Source organism: Dama dama, chromosome 24, assembly GCF_033118175.1.
Source record: "Dama dama isolate Ldn47 chromosome 24, ASM3311817v1, whole genome shotgun sequence".
In the NCBI taxonomy this organism is placed as follows: domain Eukaryota; kingdom Metazoa; phylum Chordata; class Mammalia; order Artiodactyla; family Cervidae; genus Dama; species Dama dama.
Window position 1 is genome coordinate 55,691,542 of NC_083704.1, and position 13,876 is coordinate 55,705,417.

A 13,876-nucleotide genomic window follows, 5' to 3' on the forward strand; every position below is an offset into this window, starting at 1 on the left:
AGCACCTCCTGTGGAGGCTTTGAGGTGGGAACGGGTGGTAGGATGGTTAGAGTGAGGGGAGAGTGGTTTGGAAAGGCACGCAGGTCGGCAAAGCCCAAGTTATGTAGTTCTTTAAGGTCCAAGGTGAAGAGTTTGCATTTTTTTTTCTTAGTAGAGCAGGAAAACACAGCAGTGATTTAGGCAAAGGAGTGATGTCAATCCCTTGTGCATTAAAAAAGATGATTCCATGTGCCACGGAGCAGCCACAACTACTGAGCCTGTACTGAGTTGATGAGCCACAACTACTGAATCCCCTTGCCTAGAGCCTGCGCTCTGCAACAAGAGATGCCACTGAAATGAGAAGCCCGCACACTGCAACGAAGAGTAGCCCTTGCTTGCAACAACCAGAGAAAGCCTGCACAAAGCAAAAAACAAAAAATAAAGAAGATAAATAAAAAATTAGCCTCATAATGGGTGATTCACCCAACTGAGTTCAGACTCATAACTGGTATAGAATTACTTCAGTCCCACCAAAACCGAATCAAGACACAAGTTCTTGGTCCCCAGCGTCCCTCCAACAGACAAATACTGGGTACCAACGAAGTGCCAGGCACTACCCTAGACCAAAAATAAAAGAGAGCGAGTCGGGCAAAGACCACTCCGGCTGCACCACCGGCGGCCCCGCTCACTGTCTGGCTGCCACCCTGAAACGCCCATTCTGTCCTCTCTGAGGTCCTCTCTGAGCTCCTCTCTGAGCCACATGCCCTCGCGGCGCCACCGGGTTGGTCCGCCTTCCCACCTGAGGGCGCCCGAGCCCACCCATCTCCCGCCCAAGACGGCTACGTCACCTCTTCCGTCCCGGAGCAAGGGCGGGAAAGACAACAGGGCCACCGGGAGGCGGGCCCTCCTGCTGCTGGACACCCCGGACTGGCTGGCACAGCACGGGCTGCACAGCAAGGACCCCGAAGAGGGCTGCCCGGTCGAATGCCTAAAGGACCCCGCTTGGCCCGAAAGGCTAGCTATCGCAGTGCCTGGTGGCCGGGCCCCGCGGCGGGAGGACCAGGTGACTCGTATCCGAACTCCACCCGGGGCTCCCAAATAGCCCAGACTCTGGAATGGGTTTAGGCCTCGGTACAAAGGGCCGAAACCGCGGGGCTGCAGTCCTGGAGAAATGGGAGAGCAGGGTGGGGAAGAGGGCGGTGTCTACAACTGAGGCTGTGAGCTTGGGGGACTGGAGGGCGGGGCTTCAGGTTTTGGAGGCAGAAAGCCGAGGTGATGATGAGCTTGGGAGGACGGAGAGCGTGGCTAGCACCCTCCAGAAGCGGAGAAATAGGAGCCTCCGTTGTGGAGGCAAATGCCCAGGGAATTTCTAAAACTTATAAGTCTCTAAAGGAGCGACTTTTATGTTGAGCAAGTTTCCCGACCTGTTCCTCTTTGTTGTAACCAGTATTCAAGACAAGCATGACTTGACTGGCATTAGAAAAGGAACCGTGCCCTCCCCTGGATAGCCTCTAGCATTCTGGCCTTGGAATAGCTGAATCACTCATTCACTGATTGATTCAACAAATACAGTTGAGAGCCATGTGTGTGCTAGGCGCTCTGCAGTACAGAGGATACAGTGGTATGCAGAACAGATCTGTGCTTTCATGGAGCTGATCTTCTAGTGGGGAAGAGATAAGTGAAGAAGACATGTAAGGAGCCATGAGAGTGGGGAAGCGAACTAAGATCTAGTGAGTGAGTAGGAGGTCATCAGCGGGAACACATTCTGGACTGTGAAAACTCTGGCTGTCGGGCCAGAAAGTCTTGGAGCTGCAAGGCCCATGAGGCTGGAGCAAAAGCAAGTTAAGGTGTATGGAGTTCTAGATGAGGGATCAGATCATACAAAGCCTAGTAGGACATAAGGCTTTCAGGTTTTATTGTAAAAGCAGGGTACACTATGAAGGGTTAAGGAGGGAAATGAAATGATCAGGTTTGCATTTTATTTCAATGGCTATTGTGTGGATAACAGATTGTAGAGGGTAGCAAGAGTAGAAACTGGAAGATCATTAAAGAGGCTGTTGCACAAGTCCAGGGAGGGTTGATGATGTTTTGGACTGGGGTGATGGCAGCTGAGAAGGAGAGAATTGTATGGATTGGAAGGATACTGGCGAGGCAAAACCGCCAGAACTTAGTGATATCGTGGATATGGAGGATGAGGAAGGTGAGGTGACAAGGATATCTCTCCCTAAAAATATGACAAGATTCTGCTCACTTTTGGATTACTCACCACCTGGGATGTTAGGGAAACTGGGTTGGCTGATCTTGTACTGGTTAGGCTGCAGTTAGCTTTGTGGATCGACTGGAGCATTAGCCTGAATGCTATAGAAAGGGCATGAGTAGGAAAGACCTTGGCAGTGTTTCTCTGTTTGGGCCAGACCCTAGCACTGCCTTTAATGTGCCACTTTCGGGCTAAGAGAAATAACATGGTTGTCCAGACACTGTCTGTGTGTGTGTTTGTAGAAGCCTTCTCTATTTACTGGCAAATTTAGAGGTTCCACCCAGATAATCTTTGAGAACTAGCCTTAGACCTGCAGAGATGATCAGTTTCTTACATGTAAATAGAATTTCAAAGTTGGAAGAGATCTCAAGTTTTCTTGGTCCAGTTTAAAATACTTTTGTTTTTTATAGCATTTCCATAATTATTTATAGAGCTCATACACCATGATTAGACTGTAGATATACAAAGATAAATAGAATAAGACTATATAGGTTCATTTACAATAGAATTGATTGTTTTTGTGCCAGGCAGTTTCAGCTACTTCAGATACAAATAGAGTACAAGTTGTCTTTGACCTTCAAGTTGCATGTCTGCAAGCCTTGCCATGGTGAAGGACAGGGAAGCCTGGCGTGCTGCAGTCCATGGGGTCACAAAGAGTCAGACACAACAACGGAACAACAAGCCTTGCCATTGAGGACAGCAAGTGTATTAAAGGGTTTCATTGGCCAGGGTAGATCCTGACTTATATGTAACATTAGATAAGAAATCATATGTATCCAGCAGACTTTAGGCAGGGGGTTGGAGGGTGGGTGAGAGGGGGATGGTATCCTGGCAACATCCCAATTCTTGTCCATCCAGTCTTGCAATTCTAGAATTGATGGGAAAGCCCTGTGTGACCGTACCCTTGTGGCTAGACTCTATAGGAATGTAAACTGTAAATCCTCTGTAAAACACAAAAGATAGGAAGGGAAGGGAGTACTGGCAGAGACAGGTCATGCTTAAACTTGAACTTCTCCTGAATGGGTCATTCCTTTGCAGGGTTACAGTTGCATTAACAAGATTATGTCCCCCAGTGGGCAACTTGAAGGCCCCTGTACTAGTCCTTTCCCTCAATCCCATGATCCCAATGGGCAGTTAAATACTAAGCAACTGTCATCTGCTTTATGAATGTCAGAAGTGAGAGCCCTAGTTGACTTGCAAGACTGCATGGCTCCAGAGTAAGAAGGGTGGGGAGTGTAACACTGATGAGTCTCTAATCTGGCTCTCTGGTGCAGGAGGGAGATGACCTCGATCTTGCGGAGCCCGCAGGCTCTCCAGCTCACTCTGGCCCTCATCAAGCCTGATGCAGTTGCTCACCCCCTGATTCTGGAGGTAAGAACACATCCTAAGCCTCTACTGTATGCCCTGGGCATTGCTTCTGTTTCAGCTGCCACAGGGCCATTTGTGAAGACTGACAACACAGTCCTGTGCTAGATGGTGTGGAGGCAAAGCTAGACGTCGTGGATGCTGACCCCAAGGAAACTAAAAATCTGTTGGAGAACTGAGGCAGATATAAAATATAACCACTGGTAGTCCAGTGCTGAAGAATCCGCCTTGATGCAGGGAACATAGGTTTGATCTGTGATCAGAGAACTAAGATCCCACTGAGATTGGGGAACTAAGATGGGGCAACTAAGCCCACGTGCCACAACTACTGAAGGCCACGGGCCACAGCAGATGATTCTGCATGAAGCAATGAAGATCCTGCGGGCTGCAACTTAGACCCCAGGCTGTGTGCTGTGCTTAGTCACTCAGCCGTGTCCGACTGTCTGCAGCCCCATGGACTATAGCCCCCAGGCTCCTCTGTCCATGGGAATTCTCCAGACAAGAATACTGGAATGGGTTTCTATGTCCTCATCCAGGGGATCTTCCCAACCCAGCAGTGGAATCCAGGTCTCTGCCTTGCAGGCAGATTCTTTAAACCCATACAGCCAAAGAACAAATAAATAAAATATTTTTTTAAAAAATTAAACAAAGGCTCTAATACAGTAAGAAGAACCAAACCTCAAGACAGTGTGTGTATACTAGTTGTCTATTTCGTATCTGCTCAGTGGTGTCTGGCTCTTTGCAACTCCATGGATTATAACGTGCCAGGATCCTCTGTCCATGGAATTTTCCAGGCAAGAAGACTGGAGTGGATTGCCATTTCATCCTCCAGGGGATGTTCCTGACCCAGAATTCAAACCCTTGTCTGCTGTGTCTCCTGCATTGCAGGCAAATTCTGTACCACTGCGTCACCTGGGAAGGCCCAGTTCTCTATTGCCCCATAACAAATTACCACACACTTAGCAGCTTAAAACAGCATTCATTACCTCACAGTTCTAGAATGTAGAGGTCCAGTAGGTTTGGCTGAGGGCTAGGTTCTCGCCTTAGGGTTTCACAAAGCTGAAGTCCAGGTATCAATTGACTGGACCCTTATCTCCAGGGTGTGGGGAAGAATCCATTTTGAAGCTCATTCAGAATGGCTGAATTTGACTTCTGGGACTGTAGGACTGAGGTCCCCATGTCCTAGCTGGCCTTCAAGTGGGGACTACCATTTTTAGTGACTGCTCACATTCCTCATACATGACTCACTCCCATCTTCAAGATAGCAACAGGGAGTCTCTTTTCTTCAAGTTTTAGGCTATAAAGTTTCCCCAGGAGTCTTTTGGTTAGCCTGGGTCTCCTGTTCAGTCAAATGCTCCCTGTCACTGACTTTTATCTTTGGGATGGCGTTTATCCAGGCTGTTCATCAGCAGATTCTGAGCAACAAGTTCCTTATTGTGCGAATGAGAGAACTTCTATGGAGAAAGGAAGACTGCCAGAAGTTTTACCGAGAGCATGAAGGTAGGAGCCAAGCGTCCTCTGAGCAGGAGGCTTCTCTATCCCTGGAAAGATTTTACCGACACCCAAGTCAGGTTTGCACTGACGTCAGTTCAGTCACTGTGTGTCTGACTCTTTGCGACCCTGTGGACTGCAGCATGCCAGGCTTCCCTGTCCATCACCAACTCCTGGAGCTTGCTCAAAGTCATGTCCATTGAGTGGGTGATGCCATCCAACCATCTCATCCTCTGTCGCCCCCTCATCCTCCTGCCTTCAGTCCTGGCATCAGGGTCTTTTCCAATGAGTCAGTTCTTTGCATCAGGTGGCCAAAGTGTTGGAGTTTCAGCATCAGTCCTTCCAATGAACATTAGGACAGATTTCCTTTAGGATTAAGTGGTCTGATCTCCTTGCAGTGCAAGGGACTCTCAGGAGTCTTCTCCCAACACCACAGTTCAAAAGCATCAATTCTTTGGCATTCAGCTTTCTTTATAGTCCAACTCTCACATCCATACATGACTACTGTACTTACCAACTGTAAAATTCAGCCAGTCTTCTAAAGAGTGGGTTGATAACACGAACTTTTCATGATTATCATTGTTTTTAAAATATTTTCTAGGAGGGTCCTACCTCATGGTACCAACAAGAAATTTACTTTTATATCCTGATAATATCACTAGTTAACAAAAAACTCTGTCACGCACTATCCAAAGGCTCCTGATTTCATTTCATTTCCCAGCAACCCCATGAGGTAGCTATTATGTCCCCAGCACACAGATTAGGAAACTAAGTTAGGGAAGTTATTGATTTACCCGAAACTACACAGGTGGTAAGTTGGAGAGCCTGGGTTCAGACCCAGGTAAGTCAGACTCCCTGTTCCTTTCTCGAAAGCAGTGATTATTCCCTCCTCTATGGAGGCAGGAGTATAAAAAATTCTCTTGGCACTGGTGTCTTAATGGAGGTCCTCTCTCTCTGCAGGACGTTTTTTCTATCAGCGGCTGGTGGAGTTCATGGCCAGGTATTTCTCATTTTGGTTCCAACATCTTCATCCACTGAGACTTATTTCCCCTGCCCCCCTAAGTAGATTTATTAATTTTATTTGCCACTCTTTAAAGTTGTAAGCAGTGTCGAGGGTCTGAAGAAACATGGATTCGGGCCAAGACTGACCCCATGGCCACCTGTTCTGAGGTGCTTACTGATCCAGGGGCTGTAGAAGAGTGTTGTTGAATGCTTCCTAAAAACTCTGCTGTCTCGGTGGCCTTTCTTCCTCGGCGGCCTTCTGTCACCTCTTTGACGCAGTACTCAGCTAGAAAGGCAAAGGGACTCTCAGGATGTCCAGTGTGCCCTCCTGAACCCAGAGCCAGATTCCTGACATGTGCTCCCCTGGTTCACAGTGGGCCGATCCGAGCCTACATCCTCGCCCACAAGGACGCCATCCAGCTCTGGAGGACCGTGATGGGACCCACCAGAGTGTTTCGAGCACGCCACGTGGCCCCAGATTCAATTCGTGGGAGTTTCGGCCTCACCGACACCCGTAACACAACCCACGGCTCAGGTGAGGCTGCCTCCTGTGTCCACAGTATTCAAAGGGAATTTGGTTCAAGGACGCTAGGCAGGCTGGATGGTGGGGTTGAAAGGCAGGTCCCCCAGGGAGCTTTCCTCCCAGTTGGGTTTCTGGCCCTTTGTGGTGTCCTCGGCAGATGTGGCCCAGGACTTAGGGGTGGGAGAAGTACAGGCTCTGAAGCTGATTATGACTGCTTCTTGCGTCTACCCTGCCCTCCCTATGAGAACCCCTTCTCTTTCTCTCCTCCCCTTACAGACTCAGTGGTTTCAGCCAGTAGAGAGATTGCAGCCTTCTTCCCCGATTTCAGTGAACAGCACTGGTACGAGGAGGAGGAGCCCCAGTTGCGCTGTGGCCCTGTGCACTACAGTCCCGAGGGTGGCATCCACTTTGCTGCTCCAGCAGGAGGCCCGGGGCCAGCCTGACACAGGCCTGTGAGTGTGTGAAGACTGGGGCATCGCCCAACCGTCTCCACAGACCTCTGGTCCCAGAACAGTCTTTTAGGACCAGGGAGGCGAGGGCTGCTTGCGCCATCTCTGCTGGGCACCGCCACCTGCATGAGGGTTAAGCTCCTCACTGCCACCTCTTCTAGAATCTACTATCTACCTCTTCTCTGGAATGTTCATGGCTGGTTCAGAGGAATGATGGCTCATCTTTGTCAGGGAACTGTTCTCATTTTCAAGGAGAAGCTCGCCCAGCTGACTTGCCTGAAAAATGCAGTGACTCTCTATTAGTCACGTTTGGTCTGTTCTCCTTAATAAAAGTCAATATGCTACTGAATAAAGGCTGGGAGCGCTGCTCGGTGCTCTCTCTCTAACTGGAGCGTTTGAACCCGTCCTAAGTCAAGTTTCTGGTCTATGCTAAGTGAAGAGAGAATCAAAACTCCCAGGAGGTTCACGTGGCATACAGCTTATGTAGAGCACGAAGGCCCCTGGCATAAGCCTGCATCCTGGAAGAAGGGGCACCTTTGGTTTGAGCAAAAGTATGTCTGCCAGTAGTGGCATATTGTTATGACTTTTTTTTTTCTGATATGCACAGAGCCACTAAAGGCAGCCATGTCTCTGCTGTAGCTGAGGATGACAGTTACCTACTATGCCAAACCACCTCAAGATTTCATGGCTTAAAATAATAATGACTGAACTTGTCTATATGTCTGTGGATCAGCTGGGTGATTCTGCTGGGCTCATCTGGACGCACATGGCTGCGTTCAGCAGTTGGGTCCAGTGTGGTCTTTCCTCCTGAGCTGCTGCTTTGCATGGTTATCTCAGGGTTCCAAGAAAGCAGGCCTTCATTCACGAGCTTATCGAGCTTCCGCTTGGGTCATGTTTGCTGATACCCCACTGTGAAAGGCAAGTCACATGGCCAAGCCCAGAGTCCATGTGGGAAGCAACTGCACAGGGCACAGATGCAGGGAGGTGTGAATCACGAGGGAGCGTTACCATGACAATCTACAATCTGAAAGTGAACAGGCTTGAATTTATATAGAGAACTTATGGAAACAAATATTTGCACAAGCCAGGAAAAGACAGAAATAGCCAGAGAAGGACGGCGGAAGCCTTGCCCACATACTTGCACTCATCAGGCTCCTCTCCTGAGTGTGTCCTCTGGTGTGTGTTGAGGATTGTCTTGGGACTAGGCCCCACCCACACTCCCTGTGAACAAAAGGCTTCTCACCTGAAGGTGTCCTCAGGTGTGATTTCTCCCCTAAAGTCTTGGCCACAGTTCCTGCACACCTAAGGTTTATGCCCTCTGTGAATCCTCTGGTGCTTAACGAGGGCTGACTTTTCACTAATACCTCACCCACACAGCACGCACACAAAAGGCTTCTCCCTTGTGTGTGTCCTCTGATGCAGAGTGACTTGAAGCTAAAAGCACACATAAACCTTCTCCCCGGAGTGTGTACTCTCGTGGTTTTAAGGGGCGACATCTAAAAAGCCTGGCCCACGCTTCCTACATATTTAAGGCTTTTCCCTGTGTGTCCTCTGATGTCTGATGAATGTGACTTCTGACTAAAGCTTCACCAACACTTTGCACACAGATGTTCCCTCCCCATGACAGCCTGCATCTGAAGAAGTTTGACTTCTGGCTAAAATCCAGTCCACACTCTCCACACTGGACTGCTCCAGATCCTGAGATTCTACCCTCTCCGGAACATTGTCTGTTTCCCCAGAGCTTACCTTCTGGGCTGGACTGCGCTGCACCTTCAATGCAGTTGCCTCCCTGAGAGTTTACTGGTGGTCCCTGGGGTGGGCTAGAGAAAAGCACTGAAGATCTGCTGTCATTGGGTCAGTTCTGTTCAGTTCAGTTGCTCAGTCGTGTCTGACTCTGCGACCCCATGAACCACAATACACCAGGCCTCCCTGTCCATCACGAACTCCCTGAGTCCATGCAAACCCATGTCCATTGTGTCGGTGATGCCATCCAACCATCTCATCCTCTGTCGTCCCCTTCTCCTACCCTCAATCTTTCCCAGCATCTGGGTCTTTTCAAATGAGTCAGCTCTCCATATCAGGTAGCCAAAGTATTGGAGTTTCAGCTTCAACATCAGTCCCTCCAATGAACACCCAGAACTGATCTCCTTTAGGATGGACTGGCTGGATCTCCTTGCAGTCCAAGGGACTCTCAAGAGTCTTCTCCATCACCACAGTTCAAAAGCATCAATTTTTCGGCGCTCAGCTTTCTTCACAGTCGAACTCTCACATCCATACATGACTACTGGAAAAACCATAGCCTTGACTAGATGGACCTTTGTTGGCAAAGTAATGTCTCTGCTTTTCAATATGCTGTCTAGGTTGGTCATAACTTTCCTCCCAAAGAGTGTCTTTTAATTTCATGGCAGCAGTCACCATCCGCAGTGATTTTGGAGCCCAGAAAAATAAAGTCAGCCACTGTTTCCACTGTTTCCCCATCTATTTGCCATGAAGAAATGGGACTGGATGCCATGATCTTAGTTTTCTGAATGCTGAGCTTTAAGCCAACGTTTTCATTGTCTTCTTTCACTTTCACCAAGAGGCTCTTTAGTTCTTCTTCGCTTTCTGCCATAAGGGTGGTGTCATCTGCATATCTGAGTTTATTGATATTTCTCCTGGCAATATTGATTCCAGCTTGTGCTTCCTCCAGTTCAGCGTTTCTTATGATGTACTCTGCATATAAGTTAAATAAGCAGGGTGACAATATATAGCCTTGACGTACTCCTTTTCCTATTTGGAACCATTGGTCCAAATTGGTACATTGGTACTTTGAAAAAAAGAAAAAAAAAGCAAAGGGTAGAGCCCCTCCCTCTTTGATGTTCTGCTTTGCGCACCACCACCCCTCCGCACAGTCGTTTTCATCAGAATGTTGTTGCTGCTACTGCTGCTGCTCAACTGGGCAAGCATGTCCTGGTTGGTGTTGATTTCCTTCATATGAAACTGGAAATAGGATGACTGCAGAGATCACGCTGGCTGAGAATCTGCTCCCTGCCAGAGGACAGAGAGGCCAGGGATGGATTTCTGGCTTTAAATCTGAAGAAAGAGTTCAAAGTAGTCACAGGAAGGGTTAGCTAGGCTTTTCCTCTTTGTCATAATGTCTTATAGTCCATTCATCATTCACAACCATTAATGTCTGTCTCTGCAAGGCAAGTTTCACCAGACCTATATTTCCATTCAACCCCTTTTGACTTTTTATTTGGAAATAATTTCAAACGTACAGAAAAGTTGCAAGAATAAGGACAGTACACAGAACAGCCCTGTACCCTTTACCCAACCTACCTATTGCTAAAATTTCTGTTATATATGTGTATGTACACATATATGTACATACATTTTTTAAATCAATACATACATCAATACTCTTTACCTATAAATAATTCATTGTGTGCCTGACAAAAGTAAAGATATTCTTTTTCATAACCACAATACAGTTATCAACTCCAGTAAATTTAACATTTATATAATACTTTAACAACTATCAGGGCTTCCATGATAATAAAGAATCTGCCTGCAATGCAGGAGACCCCGGTTCAATTCCTGGGTCAGGAAGATCCCCTGGAGAAGGCATAGGCTACCCACTCCAGGCTACCCATTCTGGCCTAGAGAATTCCATGGACTAGTCCATGGGGTTGCAAAAAGTTGGACATGACTGAGCAACTTTCACTTTAACGTAATGACTATCATATGTATTCCAGTTGTCAGCTGATCCAATAATATCCTTTATAGCATTTTCCCTATAGTACAGAATGGTCTACAATCATATTAAAATTAGTTATGTTTCCTTAGTTTCCGTTAGTGTCTCTTTCATAAGGTTGGCATTTCTGAAGAACAGAGTTCTTTTTTCAGAGAATCTTTCTCATGTTTAGAATATGTATAGAACATTCCTGACATTTTCCGATGACTAGGTTCAGATTATGTACCACAGTCAAATTTTTTTTTTTTTTTTTTTTTTAAGATTTACTTATTTTATTCTTAGGCTGTGGCGGGTCTTTGTTGCTGCTTTTGTTGCTGCACACAGGCTTTCTCTAGTGGTCATAAACAGGGGCTACTCTTCATTGCCGGGTGGTGGGCTTCTCATTGTGCGGCTTCTCTGTTGCAGAGCATGGCCTCTCGGCATGCAGTCTTCAGGAGTTGCAGTGCATGGGCTCAGCAGTTGCAGCTTGTGGGCTCTAGAACACAGGCTCAGTAGTTGTGACACACAGGCTTACCTGCTCTGCGACATGTGGGATCTTCTTGGACCTGGGATTGAACCAGTGTCCCTTACATCACAAGGCGGATTCTTAATCACTGGTGCACCCTTTTGTCAATTTTTACTTATTATATCTTTTATTTGAATCAAGCAAAAAAAAACCACACAGTTGAACCTATTATTCTATATATTATCCCAATAAGCAATCTTCCAAGTATACATCAGAGGCATCATCAGCTTTGTAAGTATCTGCACTTAAACTGGCACAACTGAGCGACTTCACTTTCACTTTTCACTTTCATGCATTGGAGAAGGAAAGTATTCTCCAGTATTCTTGCCTGGAGAATCCCAGGGACAGAGGAGCCTAGTGGGCTGCCATCTATGGGGTCGCACAGAGTTGGACACGACTGAAGCAACTTAGCAGCAGGAGGAGCAGCAGCACCACTTATACTAAAATTACCTTCCAGGCCATAACCAGTTACACTGACACATAAGTTACAACGATTTGTTTCCAACAAGAGAGAACAATCTTCATGACGAATATGGGAATGTTCTTTGTGACTTTTCCGCTGAAGAGAAACAGTGGATATACACAGGAGTCACTCAGTCTGGATGTCTCTAATACAGAAGACAGTAGAGAATAGTGGCTAACCAGAGCACATGTGAAACCTCATTTGAATTTCCCCATTCATTATCTGTCCAACTTCACTGACTCTCACAGGACAGAATGAAGCATGACTAAGACATGTTGCTCTAGAGGGTCTACTGAGCCCAATCAAGTCAGGACCCGCCCTGATCCCAAGGAAGTACTCTCTGCAGCCATGAGAGTTCTGTTCTGGGATCAGGAATAGAATGGATTGGGAGCAGGTGACTAAAGCTAATTCCAGTCTCTTCCTTCTTTATTGCACATTTCTAACAAAACTGCTTACTTTATTCAAGAATGTATACGTATCCAGGACTTCCCTGGTGGTCCAGTGGTAAAGAATCCACTTGACGATGCAGGGACACGGGTCTGATCCTCGGTGGGAAGATTCCCCATGCTGTGAGGCAACTAAGCCCATGTGCCACAACCACTGAGCCCGTGCTCTAGAGCCTGGGAGCTCCAACTACTGAAGCCCTGACCCTAACCCGTGTGCCTGTGCTCCACAGTAAGAGAAACCACCGCGATGAGAAGTCCGTGCACCGCAACTAGAGAGTAGCCCCCGCTCACTGCCACTGGAGAAAGCCCACACAGCAATGAAGACCTAGTGCAACCAAACATAAATGAATATATATATATATCCGTAATGTTCAGAGTAAAAGCCAAGCCCTGAGTGGGCCTCTAGGTTCCACATTCTTTCATAACCTATTGGCTTTCTGACTCCATCTGTACTCTGCCCTTCGTTCACCCCAGTCTGAGCTGCATTGACCTCTGTCCTGCTGCTGTGCAGACTGGGTCCTATGTCTGGAACACCCTTCTCCCAGATATACTACTGGTGTATCCCAAGGACACAGAACTGGACTTAACATTTAATACTTAATAAACACTTTTGAGTGAACGAGTGATAGGAGCAGAGTTAATTAAGAACGAACGTGAAAGGTTAGACAGAAGACAGACACATGTTCTGTTCTCAACACTGTTAGGATCAAAGGCTCCTTGTCATAGTCTATGTTTTGTAACATCTCATTTACTGTCTTGAAATGAGATTCATATTGAATAAAATGTCCCCATACACAGCATTTAAAAAATAGTGCCCTAACCAAAATATAAACGAGAAATAAAGGAAAGTAATTGACAACAAAATACTATGCTTTTCAATATGAATTTCTTGAAAGGACTACACCAGGAGACAGTGAACCAATCAGATGCTTATAGCTATAGGCAGGTCACAGTTACAAACGGAGACAGACATGGACGTGCCTTACTGATGATGTGTGCGTTCTACAGATGACAAATACAGGTGTGCTATATGGCTGGTAACTCAAACACTACAACCAGCAATGCCACTGGTGATATAATGTTTTTCTTTTTTTTTTTTCCCAGCTATGCCAAGCAGTGTGTGGGGTCTTAGTTCCCAATCAGGGACTGAGTAAGGGCCATGGCAGTAAAAGCACCCAGTCCTAAGCACCAGACCACCAGGGAATTGCCATGCTTTTCATATTGATGAATACTTCTTGATAAAGTTCAAAACTATTTTCCCCTTGATTTACAATCTACTATGTGAAAACTACAATATTATCTAAAGTAGATTTATATTCTAGATTCAAAGCATTATAAATAGTATTCTTGCCTGGAGAGGAAAAAAAAAAACAGAAGAGGGCTGATGAATTGATACAAGCTTAAGAAACATTTTTTTAAAAAGCAGTATGTGGATCTTGTCTAGATCCTGATTCAAATTTGCAAAACACTTTGAGATGATCAGGTAAATTTGAACACAGACCAACTATTAGAAAAGACTAACGCACTACTGATAATGTGGTTATATGTGTTTTTAAAAAGCCCTTATTTGTTAGCTACATTGTGATATATTTAGGAGTGATATGTCACATTATTTGGGATTTGTTTTAAATAATCCAGCAGTAAAAGAAAAAAAGATATACAG

General features: G+C 46.4%; 1 protein-coding gene across 2 annotated transcripts; it reads left to right on the forward strand.

The window, feature by feature from the left end:
- Nucleotides 1-850: 850 nt before the first annotated feature.
- Nucleotides 851-7,457, forward strand: LOC133045986 (nucleoside diphosphate kinase 6). Of its 2 annotated transcripts, none has more exons than XM_061128699.1 (6): nucleotides 851-1,110; nucleotides 3,511-3,607; nucleotides 4,999-5,101; nucleotides 6,053-6,092; nucleotides 6,469-6,629; nucleotides 6,894-7,457. In XM_061128699.1, the coding sequence occupies exons 2-6, from the start codon at nucleotides 3,518-3,520 to the stop codon at nucleotides 7,058-7,060; spliced, it is 561 nt and encodes a 186-aa protein (XP_060984682.1). In that variant the 5' UTR covers nucleotides 851-1,110; nucleotides 3,511-3,517; the 3' UTR covers nucleotides 7,061-7,457. The 2 variants fall into 2 exon arrangements, with proteins under 2 accessions (XP_060984682.1, XP_060984681.1); XM_061128698.1 differs by having other exon boundaries at nucleotides 851-1,042.
- The last annotated feature ends 6,419 nt before the right edge of the window (nucleotides 7,458-13,876 follow it).

Bases quoted from the DNA above. Each gene is read 5' to 3' on its own strand.
- LOC133045986 (XM_061128699.1), top strand. From the start codon at position 3,518: ATGACCTCGATCTTGCGGAGCCCGCAGGCTCTCCAGCTCACTCTGGCC. The intron at 6,093-6,468 runs GTATTTCTCATT...CCTGGTTCACAG, and splicing joins CTGGTGGAGTTCATGGCCAG to TGGGCCGATCCGAGCCTACA. The intron at 6,630-6,893 runs GTGAGGCTGCCT...CTCCCCTTACAG, and splicing joins TAACACAACCCACGGCTCAG to ACTCAGTGGTTTCAGCCAGT.